The sequence below is a fragment of the Nerophis lumbriciformis genome, linkage group LG06 (genome assembly GCF_033978685.3).
Source record: "Nerophis lumbriciformis linkage group LG06, RoL_Nlum_v2.1, whole genome shotgun sequence".
NCBI classification, from domain to species: domain Eukaryota; kingdom Metazoa; phylum Chordata; class Actinopteri; order Syngnathiformes; family Syngnathidae; genus Nerophis; species Nerophis lumbriciformis.
In genome coordinates this window covers 17,858,451-17,871,967 of record NC_084553.2, presented here as the reverse complement: position 1 = coordinate 17,871,967, position 13,517 = coordinate 17,858,451, and the positions used below count along the sequence as shown (strand labels likewise).

Genomic DNA, 13,517 nt, shown 5'->3' with positions numbered 1-13,517 from the left:
TTGAACGCTCCGCGACATTTAATCGGTGTGTTTATAGGTGCAGACATGAGGCCATATTCACTTGTGCAAAACGATGGTGTTAAACACATGCTGAAAGTGCTTGAGCCACATTACGACATCCCGTCGCGCACAGACTTCAGCGATAAGATTGTGCCAGATTTTTATGAGCAGGAGAAGATAAACGCTGTGGCTGAAGTATCCCGAGCATCATCTGTTGCGCTCACGACAGAAGGGTGGACGTCCAGGGGAACTATGTGACGATAAGCGCTCACTTTATCACAGCAGACTGGGAGATGAGAAGACACGCCCCCTCTACGAGAGGCGAAGATAAAGAGGCCCAGTATTAAAATCCCAGTCACAACTGATAATGCCAAAAAACAAATAAATGCAGTGAATGAGGCAGGACTGAGACCACATATAGGTGCGTTGCACATGTAGGGAATTTGGCATCACAGAAGGGAATCTCAGTCAATAGGATGAACCGCCTCCTTGGGAGGATCAGGAAGGAGGTTTCCTACTTCCACCCAAGCACAACAGCTGCTCATGTGCTTAAGACAAAGCAAAAAATGCCAAAGCTGCCTACTCATAAGCTCATACATGATGTCCCAACAAGGTGGAACTCCACTTATGATATGTTGGAGCAGCAGGCAGCTATATACTCTGTATTGACCCACAAGACCCTGAAGACAAATGTCAAAGACATCATCACCCTGTCTGATGATGATGTGAGAGTGGCAGAGGAGGTCCTTAAACCCCTCAAAACTGTTACATCTCTACTGAGCACTGAAACTTCACCATCTGTGTCAATGATCCTGCCACTGAAAACAAGGATTCTACAATCCATGGCTCCAAGTGTGGAAGACCGCACCATCACTCCAGATGTCAATCTTTTTTTCACTATGTTTCAAGGAAGATGATGTGCCTTCTTATGTTGCACTTTAAGTTGTTTTTTATTAATGGTCATTGGTCCAAATTTAAAGAAAGGAGAAATGCATTTTTTTGTTGCACTGTTTTTCATTAATTATGTTGAAAATAAGATATTATGCATTGTGCACTTTAAGTTGATTTGTATATATTTTAATTTAACAATTTAAAAGTGATAATAAACAAAAAGACAAAACTTCTGTTTATTTGTCTTGTCTTTTTTTTCTTTTTTTTCGCTGATCCGAAAAATTATCCGATCCGTGACTCTGATCCGAGAAACGATCCGAACCGTGAGTTTTTTGATCCGTTGCACCCCTAGTAATACTGGTATTTTATTCCAGTGGAAATGGTTGGATTCCCATCCAGGACATACAAGATAAATATTACACTAAATCATAATGCAATCTTGAAAAACCAAGGTAAAATTATTTATTTCTGTTGATTTTATTTCATACAAAAAATAGATAATTGTACAATTTGTTTCCCATTCATATTACTCCAAAACATGCTAATCGCCTCAAACCATGCCCCCCGTAGGCAAGCATGTTTTGTCCTCACCCACTTTTGAAATCCGAATTTTGTTGCTGACTTAGTAAATGTTTGACAGAGCGCGTAGGAATACGCAACCTTTTCCGGATATGTATTTACTAAAACTAGAGTATGCGATCAGCCAATGCCGATCACAAAAACTTGCTGATACTGTATTTATTTTTGGTCCTGACAGAAATTCTATATGTGTATGTTCATAAACCATATGGGGCCGCTCCACTAGAATAATAATCATCACCTCTATTTTGGCAAATAAACTACATTCTCGACAAATAACCTATCACTGGAGGACAAGCATATTACACACCGAGTAAGAACAAGCAGGAGCAGACAAGACAACATGCTAATTGCTAAGTAGCCATCAAGCTAGCTTGAAATAACACATTCAATAAGTGTGTTGTAAACTTTAGGAAGTCTAGATACAAGTTAAAGCAGAAACTAAGCAGCTATTAACAGGAAATGAACAAGAGTCTAAAGGGTGGATAATATAACAGTGTTCTGTTGTTGTGTAGCCATATGCGCTAGGAGAATGATCGATAGTAATTAGATCGATATTATCATTTTTAAAAAACTTTAAAAAATGTTTTCGTCGTTTTGTACATATTTACAAATTCAGGGTTTCTAAATTTGTTCCTGGACACAGGAGGATTTAGGGAACAAAAATTAGGATTAGGATTAAAATCAGTAGTGATTGGTAGTTTTTGCTTTTATTTAGTTATTGTGCACCATTGACTTTGTTTTGCTTAAACAATTCTGTCATATAAGAGGATAGGGAAATGGTTAAAATATTGTGTTGATATTATACTGCCGTTTGTTTTTTTCTGATTTATAATTGTGATTAGAATTTTCAGTCAATACATTTGATCGTTGTTAGCTGATCTCACTCATTTTATGAATGATAAGCAGCATAAAACCGTGATCAGAACACCTCTAATGCCAAGTTACGTATGCACTTTTCAACCCTGCTGAGACTGAACAACCTTTTATAAATGAGGCACCTAGACAAGATCTTTGTGTTTTGCATTCAGATTTGCTTTGTGTGAGTGTGATTTAAAAAAAAAAAAAAAAAAAAAAGTTTTCATGCACGCCACCTCTGTCTTTGTATCATGGTGGTCTAGCCCCAACAGATCATGACATATTTGAGCCGATGGTGGCTTTTTTTGCAAACGTCCTCGATAAATAAAAAGTACAGTACAGAGACTGAGTGAACAACGCATGTGATATTTTGTTTGGACACTCCATTCCACAGAATAAATAGTTTATGTGCAATGTTTGGCTGTACGATTACTGAGATGGCATATGAAAACCAGTGCAAAATCCAGTCCAATACAACATCATGAAAAGTTGGCAGTATGAAAATCCAGATACCACTGTATTGCATAATATTGAAATAAAACATAATGACATTTATACAAGTCTGCAGTGGGTGTGCGTCGCAAAACCACCTTGGTCACATCCTGGATGTTTGACTCAGTTAAGATGGGTTACAAAAAAAAGATCTCTGTTCAGTTTAACCGCTTCATAGTACAGGCCTCGAGTGCAGGTGTGATCATTTGTACTCTCTGTATGTATGTTTCAGAAATTAATTAATCAGAATGTGCTAGTTATCAATTACATCTGGCGGAATAGCTTATCATGTTAATCACTTGTCTTTTTTTACAGTGGTTCGGTCCAAATGTCCATCTTATGTGGGGACAACAGGTATTCTGATCCAGGAGTTCAAACATGTGTTCAAATTTATCACCCAACAAGACAAAATGAAAGGTAATTGAATTTTTATTTCTTTATTTTTTTTTTATTTGGGTTCATTAGTAGCTAATTTGATTTGGAACTCTTCAGATACGCACTTTGTTGCATTGTAAAGTCGAGTCCAGGGACCATTGTATGCTATGTTGCCTTGCCCCTCCCCCTGCCAACTGTCTTCTTTTGTGTGTGACGTCTAAGTCCAATAAATGCCCCAAACCTTGCGTTACGCCGACGCGGACAGTAAAGGCCGTATATTGGTCGACTTGTAGAACTTTATTTCCTATACAACTCATTCAGAGGGTGTGCTGCCAACTTTCAAATGCCATCTTCTCAAAATGTTTTATCAACATTTGCAATAAAAGTGAGTGTTAATATTACAGGCACCCCATATGTCCGCTACTTACCGCTATTTTTCTGGCCAAAGTGTTTTTGTTTTTTTTAGATTTCCTCATAAAACCGCTAACTTGGTCGCTTTCCAGCGCACCGTGGTTAGCTGGCATGCTTGCAGTCGAGTACAACCGAGGGCAGCTTACCGTATTTTCCGCACCATTAGCCGCACCTAAAAACCACAAATTTACTCAAAAGCTGACAGTGCGGCTTTTAACCCGGTGTGCTTTATATATGGATAAATATTAAGATTCATTTTCATAAAGTTTCGTTCTCGCAACTTCGGTAAACAGCCGCCATCTTTTTTCACGGTAGAGCAGGAAGCGCTTCTTCTTCTACGCAAGCAACCGCCAAGGTAAGCACCCGCCCCCATAGAACAGGAAGCGCTTCTTCTTGTACTGTAAGCAACCACCCGCCCCCGGAAGAAGAAGAAGCGCGCGGTGCATGCTGGGATATGTGACGTTTCATTTCCATTTGTGTGTTTATGTAAAGACCCCAAAATGGCTCCTATTAAGTGTGTTGTCTGTCTAATTATAAATAATGCAGACGAGGCGTGTTAACTGAGTTCTCAACGTTTACTCACAGCGTGCTCATAACCACATTCTAACTCCCAGCATACAACAACGCTTCTCAGGGCTACTGCGCATGCTCGTAACTATCGTTGCATGCTGGGTAGTGTAGTTGTTATATTTGCTAGCTCATAACATCACAGTAAGAGACACGCTTACGCGCTTAATTCAATACTCGCCGTCATTCCGGGTGGATTGACAAAAGACCTCCAGCCGCTAGATATTGGTGTCAACAGGGCATTCGAAGCTAGACTGCTAACTGCGTGGGAACAGTGGATGACGAAGAAGCGCGCGGTGCATGCTGGGATATGTGACGTTTCATTTCCATTTGTGTGTTTATGTAAAGACCCCAAAATGGCTCCTATTAAGTGTGTTGTCTGTCTAATTATAAATAATGCAGAGGAGGCGTGTTAACTGAGTTCTCAACGTTTACTCACAGCGTGCTCATAACCACATTCTAACTCCCAGCATACAACAACGCTTCTCAGGGCTACCGCGCATGCTCGTAACTATCGTTGCATGCTGGGTAGTGTAGTTGTTATATTTGCTAGCTCATAACATCACAGTAAGAGACACGCTTACGCGCTTAATTCAATACTCGCCGTCATTCCGGGTGGATTGACAAAAGACCTCCAGCCGCTAGATATTGGTGTCAACAGGGCATTCGAAGCTAGACTGCTAACTGCGTGGGAACAATGGATGACAGAAGGCGAACACACCTTCACTAAGACAGGGAGGCAGCGCCAGACGATGCCAACATCTGCCAGTGGATCGTAAATGCCTGGGCAGATATTTCGGTCACAACTGTGGTCCGAGCTTTCCGGAAGGCAGGATTCACAGAACTGCTGAATAACAGTGACACTGACTCCGATTACTTCGACGAGACGGAGCCGGCCATTTTGGATCTCACATTTGCCCAACTTTTCACTTCGGACACCGAAGACGAAGGATTTACGAATGAAGAATAACTTCAGAAAGTGAGCGCTATGTTTATTTTGTGTGTTGTGACATTAACGTTCGAGCAACATTATGTTGCTATTGCTCTGCACTATTTTGAATTTTACTATGTTTGTGATTGCACATTTGCGTACATTTTGGGAGTGAACAGAGTTGTTAGAACGCTGGTTTTTAATATATTATTAAAGTTTGACTGACCTATCTGACTGTTTTTTTGACATTCCCTTTAGCGCAGCGTAGGCGCGGCTTATAGTCCGGGGCGGCTTATTGGTGGACAAAGTTATGACATATGCCATTCATTGAAGGTGCGGCTAATAATCCGGTGCGCCTTATAGTGCGGAAAATACGGTACACTAACTGACTTGTTCACAGGAGTTATTGCGATCTTTCTGTATAGCGACTTGAACATGTAAAAAGAGTTGTCTGTCTGTAACTCCCCCTTGCCTTTCCTTATACTCATCACTAGTCGGCGCCCTGCAGCCACTGATCTATGTTATTCTGCTTTGAAGCCAACAACCATGAACCACCCTCGAACACTTGCTCAAAGCTGCCAAGCTTCACGCTTTGAGCGTGACAGTCACGCAATTTAACCCTTTCTCACGCTACACACCACATGTGACATTTCTCACGCTTATATATTCCCCATTTACTACTCTATATTTTTTCATAATAAACTTTAGTTTTTGCAGCTTGCTGTAGTTCGAGTAACTCTGGTTGATTGATCGAAATAACCAATCCCAGACCAAGACATGGTTGCCTACATTTAACCAACCACAGAATAATTTCGCCACACCTAGTGTGTGTGTGACAATCATTGGTACTTTAACTTTAACTTTTAACACACTACGCAATTTAAACTAATCAGAAACAATGTAAAGGGGGTCTTGGCGTCTCTCTTTCACACACCTCAGCTGTACGTTGCTTCTGATTGGTTTAAATTGCGTGGTGTCTTCCATGGTTGGTTAAATGTAAGCACACCTCAGATACGCAAACGCAGATTGTATTACATACACATGAATCTGGATGCGCTCGCTCAAATCGTACACGGCAGAAGTGTCGCAAAAGTCACGTGTAAAAAAGACAGCCAATAGAGGGTTCCTGCTTTTTGCAGATCATAGATACGCAATTTGTATTACCCGTATGCACGAGTTGTATTACACTTTTACGAATCTGGATGCACTCACTCAAATCTTACACGGCAAAAGTGTTGTTAAAGTCACTTGTAAGTAGACAGCCTATCGAGGGTTCTTCCTGATTAGGCACAGACATACAACTTAAAACACACGTACGCGGTCTAAATCAATTGGATTTATATATAGACACACAAATTAGTACACATGCATGCAAATCGAAGTAGACACGCACAGATTGAGATACACGTTTGCAAATAATTTTACTACAATAATACTTCCATAGTCCTCAGTTTGTTACCGTAGTCCTGGAGAAGTCATTGCCGTTAAGTTGAATGCTGTAGTTTTGTTCAGCTGTACAAAGCGTTTGTACTGTAAGTATTGTACTTATTATACACCAGCTGTTTGATCCATCCATCCATCTTCTTCCGCTTATCCGAGGTCGGGTCGCGGGGGCAGCAGCCTAAGCAGGGAAGTCCAGACTTTTCTCTCCCCAGCCACTTTGTCCAGCTCCTCCCGGGGATCCCAAAGCGTTCCAAGCCAGCCGGGAGACATAGTCTTCCCAACGTGTCCTGGGTCTTCCCCGTGGCCTCCTACCGGTTGGACGTGCCCTAAACACCTCCCTAGGGAGGCGTTCGGGTGGCATCCTGACCAGATGCCCGAACCACCTCATCTGGCTCCTCTCGATGTGGAGGAGCAGCGGCTTTACTTTGAGCTCCCCCCGGATGATAGAGCTTCTCACCCTATCTCTAAGGGAGAGCCCCGCCACCCGGCGGAGGAAACTCATTTCGGCCGCTTGTACCCGTGATCTTGTCCTTTCGGTCATAACCCAAAGCTCATGACCATAGGTGAGGATGGGAACGTAGATCGACCGGTAAATTGAGAGCTTTGCCTTCCGGCTCAGCTCCTTCTTCACCACAACGGATCGATACAGCGTCCGCATTACTGAAGATGCCGCACCGATCCGCCTGTCGATCTCACGATCCACTCTTCCCCCACTCGTGAACAAGACTCCTAGGTACTTGAACTCCTCCACTTGGGGCAGGGTCTCCTCCCCAACCCAGAGATGGCACTCCACCCTTTTCCGGGCAAGAACCATGGACTCTGACTTGGAGGTGCTGATTCTCATCCCAGTCGCTTCACACTCGGCTGTGAACCAGCTGTTTGATTATAATTTAAAATCGCTCATTCAAATCAGTAGCATGTATATGGGAATTGTATGTACAGTATATGACAAGTCTATTCTATTGGCGGGCCACATCCGGCCCGCAAAAGCTTTTAATTTGGCCCGCGGAACATCACCCAAATAGTCTTGATCAAACCATTAAAACTAGGGTAGATCATGTATGCACTCCTGCCACCCCGCAGGGGGCAACAGCAAAGCACAATGAAGCAGCAGTGTGGTGAGGAGAAGAAGATTACTCATCAACCCTGAAATAAAAATACAAATAAGTTGCAAAAATCTGACTTTTAACAACAACTGGACAACAAAGATTAAATGTACTGCCCTGAGCAAGCGCTCGAGTCATTGTTTTCTGGCGGACCTTTTAAGCGATGGACTGATCCAGCAACAAAGGTAGAAATCCCAGCGTGTAAGCTTCATCACAAAACTTGGTCAAACATTTGTAAGTAGATATTGTGCATAAATATAGTTAGTTTGTTTTGTATTGAAATTGCTGACTTCGCCATGTCTTTTTTATTCGTGGTCGTGTTTGTCTAAGAGTACTATGCCAATCAAACATCGTCTAATGCATGTGGCGCTAAATTTGACCAGTGGAGGGCGAAAACGCTACACTTTAAGTTTAACTGTGATAAGTCAATGTTTAGTGGGTGGATGTTGTGTAAATCCTGTTTGTGTAAACATTTGTAGTTTGTGTGAATATATTAATACTAAACCTTCTATTTTATTAAAGTAAAATACAGTGCGGACATTATTTATGTAAAATACATAACGTTATACTTTGCTTATGTTTATATTTATATTTTCAGTCTTGCAAACCTAAATGAAGAAAGAAGTGTAAATAAATAAAACAGAGAAGGAAAATAATATATAAGAAGGAATATCAATCTTTAACAAAACGATAGAGGTAGTTTCTTCATGCTTTTAACTCGCTGGGTCGTGAGGGCAGAATAATGAATTTATTGACAGTGCAGTATGAAAGCCGGTTTGTTTACTTTGCAATTAAGTAAACGCAGTCTCAAAGAAATATGACCTGCGGAGGCACTTTCTAACGAAATATCCACATTGATAAGCCCTTGAGCTCTTGAAAATGTGTCCCTCTTCATTATGTATTATATGGCATATCCAATCTGCATTGCGCTAGCGCATTTTTGAAAAGTGGAGCCTTACTTTTGAGCCTTATGATGAAGTATGCACACGTTGATGACATGAGATTTTGAAACATTACCTAAAGGCAGTCCTCTATAAATATGCCAGTTTGCCCACCAAGTGTTTGAGATGATGCCAACTTCCAAATCTGCAGCCGGACGTGGCGTGATGTGCAACATAGGTATCAAAATTGTACTGTTCGATTTTACTTGAATCGGTACAGGTAGTACTGACGGAATTTGGTTGGTACTAGAGATGTCTGATAATATCGGCAGTCCGATATTATCAGCCGATAAATGCTTTAAAAATGTAATATTGGAAATTATCGGTGTAAGGAAGGGATAGTAGTACTTTTAGAGTTGGGACACGATGGACAGATTCCGGCCAGAGAATCCTTTAATCATCTTTATTGCTGAAAGGTAGATGTGAATGTGTGTGTGTGGTATTTAGTCGTCAACGCACACAAGGCTGGCTGCCACCATTGATTGAAACTGACTATTCTGACAAAGACGTGCTTTAAAGAGGAAATGACGTCACAGATTGACCTATCAACTTAAAGACACAGGAACATTACAAAACTGGTTAAAGACACACAATAGGCTTTCGTACACAGCCGCCCCCAACTGTCCGTATGGCAGTTGAAACCAGGAGAAAGTCTATGAGGTAGTGTCCTCGTCATCAAGAGGTGGAAGCATGATCAGTCGGGCGACTGGGCGAAGGTAGGTGCGATTCTTCACTTGTACTCTGGCAGTCCGGACCCGTCCATCTGCTCCTGGATGTGTCTGAATGATCCGTCCTACAGGCCACGATCCTCGGGGGAGTTGGGGATCCACTATCAAGACAACTTGACCAGCCAAAAGGGTCTTGCCATCGTTCCTCCACTTGTTACGCTCTTGAAGCCCTGGCAGGTAATGCTGGATGAAAGACGACCAGAAGTGATCTGCTAGGACTTGGCTGTGCCTCCAACGTCTTTTTCCGAGACCACAGGGATCGTAGATTGCTTGAGGTAGAGATGAATCGTGACGGCCCATAAGAAGGAGATTTGGCGTGACAGGGTCTGGGTCTGAGGCGTCTGAAGACAGGTAACCAAGAGGTTTAGCATTCATTATGCCTTCAACCTCTATCAATGTTGTCAGTAATACTGGTTCAGGGACTGTTTGGTCTTTGAGAACAACTCTGAGTGCTGTCTTAATGGATTTTACTTCTCTCTCCCATGTGCCCCCAAAATGCTGTGCGCTTGGAGGATTGAATCGGAATGAAATCTGGTGCACTGCAAGTTGCTCTCTCAACTGTGGTTCCATTGAAGCAACTGCGTCACATAATTCTTGTTCTCCACCAACAAAGTTGGTACCATTGTCCATGAGGAGTTCAGAGGGTTTTTTGAGAAATTCTGGTGAAAGTGATGCAAGTCGACTGTCTGAAGGCAGAGGCCGTTCAGCCTTGAGCGCTCTCAACTCTTCTGGAAAACAATCTCCTTGTGCCTTTTGCAATACAGGCTTTTCGGCTTGCAGAAAATCCACGGCGGAAGGTGGGGATGAAGCACCAGCATCAGCCGTCCCATGAAGGGAGCTATCTGTCTCTTGTAGAAGCTGATTCCATGTGGAGAACTTACTGAAATCAGTAAGCTGAGTAGATGAAGCACTGGAAATAGTTCCAACGAAGGTGGATTTCCTCAGCTCTGTGGCATCCGGTTCCGGTTCAGTACATGGGGATTCAGCGGTAACGTGCAGACAGGAAGGCTGATGGGAAGATGCGGAGGTCACAGACGGACCTTGTAGGGACCAGCCTAGATTGGTACAGACTGCTATGGGGCCGCCAGATGGGCCTGCTCGCACCGGCTCTGTAGGAGCAAGAAGCTGAGACATATCAGAACCTATGAGGAGTAGCGGTTGCGCTCGATGGATAGGCAGCAAAGGAAGGTCTTTGAGGTGCTCGTAGAGTTTTTGGAGGGCCGCTACTGGATATGTGTGCTGAGATAGGCTCAGATTCTCAGCTGTGAAGGCATTTTTAATCCAATATTTCTTGCTTGGCTTGAAGATGGGGGAGACGTGAAGGCTGACTGACAAACCATTGAGCACTTTCACTTCTTGTTGAACAGTTCTCAGGTGAAGGGTTTCATGATGCTTAGCAAGTTTTAGTTGCTCTACTGCAGAGGGGAGGATGAGTGTTCTCTCAGAACCATCATCGAGCACAGCAAATGTCTCTAGAGTGCGGTCTCCATTTTGTAGGAGTACTTTAACAACTTTCAGCAAAACTTTTTGAGGGTTTTGAGGCTGTTCCAGGTAGGGTGTGGGTTTTTGGTTACTCAGCATCAAGACTTGTTGAGATGACTCTTGGATCGTGTCATGGAGTACTGTGAGGTGCGTCTCTTTGCATATGTTACAAGGCCGTTTAAGCGTACATGCTGCAGTTTTGTGGCCACGACCGCACTTCCAACATCTGTTACCTTCTTGGATCCACTTATTGATCTCATTGGTATTCAGTTTCTTGAAGTCCAGACATGAGTTGAGATAATGCTCCTTACTGTTGCAAAATGGACAATAAGGACTAGGTTTAAAAGGTTGTGACTTTGTCAGATTGGTGCTCTGGCTGCTACCGTTCTCACCAGAACATAGGAAAACTGACGCTGTCCTTTGTTTGGGCCACGGACCATTATGCTCCCTCTTGGCAGGAGGAGGCCCCGGGTTGTAGAGGTGAGTGACTCGGCTGGCCAGGCGCTTAGCTTGAGCTTTAACTTTGAGCCAGGATGCCAGGTCGGGCAGGGTGTAAGTTTGGTTGGTACCTGGCTGTAGAATGCCTTGACAAAGACAGTGTTCCATAAATCCGTCTCGGTGAGCAGGAGGCATTTTACTAATGAGGCGGTCAATGTGAGAACCACATTTGAGCTCGCATCCAAGGGGTCCCTCTAAAGTCCGCAGCATCCCAACTAAGGTCTGAATTGAGAGAGCGAAGGTGTCGAAAGCTTCTGCATCCTCCATTCTGATGGCTGGTGAGTTAAGAATAGCTCCTAGTTCACTCTGTACTAGTCGTCTAGGCTGGCCATATTTGTCTTGTAGAGCCCCTAGCGCAGCCGTGTACGGGTTTGGGTCATACATGAATGACTTGGCTAACTGCAGAGCGTTAGGGAGTTTGAGCTGATTTAGTAGAACTTGATATTTATATTGCTCGCTGAGGTGAGGATGAATATTCATCAAGTTCTCTAGCGCCATCTTGAGTAGGGCGAAATCACTTTCCCGGCCACTCTCAAACCTTGGAAGTACTGGTTTGGGAATACCATAGGATGTAGCGATCAGCGTCTCGATGCCCGGGTAGGACCAGGGTGGTGCTGCCAGGGCTGGAATAGCAGATGGTAATGTGTATTGAACATACTGCCCAGCAGGAGGAGGTGCACCAGCTGGAACTGGTGGTTGTGGCACAGAAGTTTGCATGGTTTGTGGCACTGCGGCTGCATGTGTCATTGTTGATGCATAACTAAATGTGGGAAAGACGGGCATATGTTGACTTGTGAAAGACACAGATGCAGGCAAGGTGACAGAGACAGGAGCTGTAGTGGGGGCTGCTAAAGTGGGGACACAAGTTTGTGCACCTTGGACAGGAATGGGAATTGTTGTCAATGGCTGTGTAATCGGGATAGCGGCAGCGGATTTCATTGGAGTTATTGATGGGAGCTGAAGCATGTCAGCAGAGGGCAGAGCTGACATCGTTGACATTGCATCATCTTCAGACTCCGACAGGAAAGACTTCACAATACGGGCAATGTGTAAGTCTTTTTCCAGCTTCTTTAAACGTCTGCGCCGTTCCATTTCCCTTGCCATATTCTCCTTGGCAAGGTGAGCATCCTCTTGTAGTCTTTGTCCTTCTTTAGCTTGTGCATCCAATCTCTTCGCCTCTAAGTCAGCTTTCCTTTCCTCCTCTATTTCTTGCTGTAGGTCAGCGAGCTCCAAACCTTTAATTCGCTCTTCTAGGGCAGCTGTTTGAACATCCGGAATATTTTGGAGCAGTTGAAGCCCATGCGATCGCCGAGAGGATCGACATGATGAAGCAGATGACTGGTACTCTGACGCACTCCTAGCTCTGGTTGGCCTTGCTTCACCGTGTTGTCCTACTGGTAGTGAGGAGATTTGGGCAGCAGGCAATTGAGAGGGAAGGAGGGTGACATCGTAAGGGGCCAAATGTTGTGGTAGTCGAATGTCTCTCTTTGGCCTGACAGAGGGCTGGTGATCAGCAGGTGATGACTCCATAGTGTCTGATGGTGGAACTCTATCCGGCTCGAAGGACCATTGTAAGGAAGGGATAGTAGTTATTTTAGAGTTGGGACACGATGGACAGATTCCGGCCAGAGAATCCTTTAATCATCTTTATTGCTGAAAGGTAGATGTGAATGTGTGTGTGTGTGTGTGGTATTTAGTCGTCAACGCACACAAGGCTGGCTGCCACCATTGATTGAAACTGGCTATTCTGACAAAGACGTGCTTTAAAGAGGAAATGACGTCACAGATTGACCTATCAACTTAAAGACACAGGAACATTACAAAACTGGTTAAAGACACACAATAGGCTTTCGTACAATCGGTATCGGTTTCCAAAAGTAAAATTCATGACTTTTTAAAACGCCGCTGTACGGAGTGGTACACGGACATAGGGAGAAGTACAGTGCAGTTGCGTCTCCCAGTCATACTTGCCAACCCTCCCGATTTTTCGGGGAGACTCCCGAATTTCAGTGACCCTTCCAAAAATCTCCCGGGGCAACCATTCTCCCGAATTTTTCCCGATTTCCACACAGACAACAATATTGGGGGCGTGCTTTAAAGGCACTGCCTTTGCGTGCCGGCCCAATCACATAATATCTACGGCTTTTCACACACACAAGTGAATGCAAAGCATACTTGGTCAACAGCCATACAGGTCACTCTGAGGGTGGCTGTA

General features: G+C 43.7%; 1 protein-coding gene across 5 annotated transcripts in view; it reads left to right on the top strand.

The window, feature by feature from the left end:
- pop4 (POP4 homolog, ribonuclease P/MRP subunit) overlaps positions 1 to 13,517 on the top strand; it is a 45,123-nt gene that overhangs the window by 24,311 nt on the left and 7,295 nt on the right. For 3 of the 5 annotated variants that reach the window (XR_009815608.2, XM_061963833.2, XM_061963832.2), the window contains exon 6: positions 3,136 to 3,237. Coding sequence is in view for 4 of the 5 variants with exons in the window: in XM_061963833.2 (XP_061819817.1) it covers positions 3,136 to 3,237 (102 nt within the window). In the remaining variant the exon portion in view is untranslated. Of the gene's footprint in view, positions 1 to 3,135; positions 3,238 to 4,916; positions 5,170 to 13,517 lie in introns of those variants that run through there. The other 2 variants (XM_061963831.2, XM_061963830.2) reach the window with 1 other exon arrangement.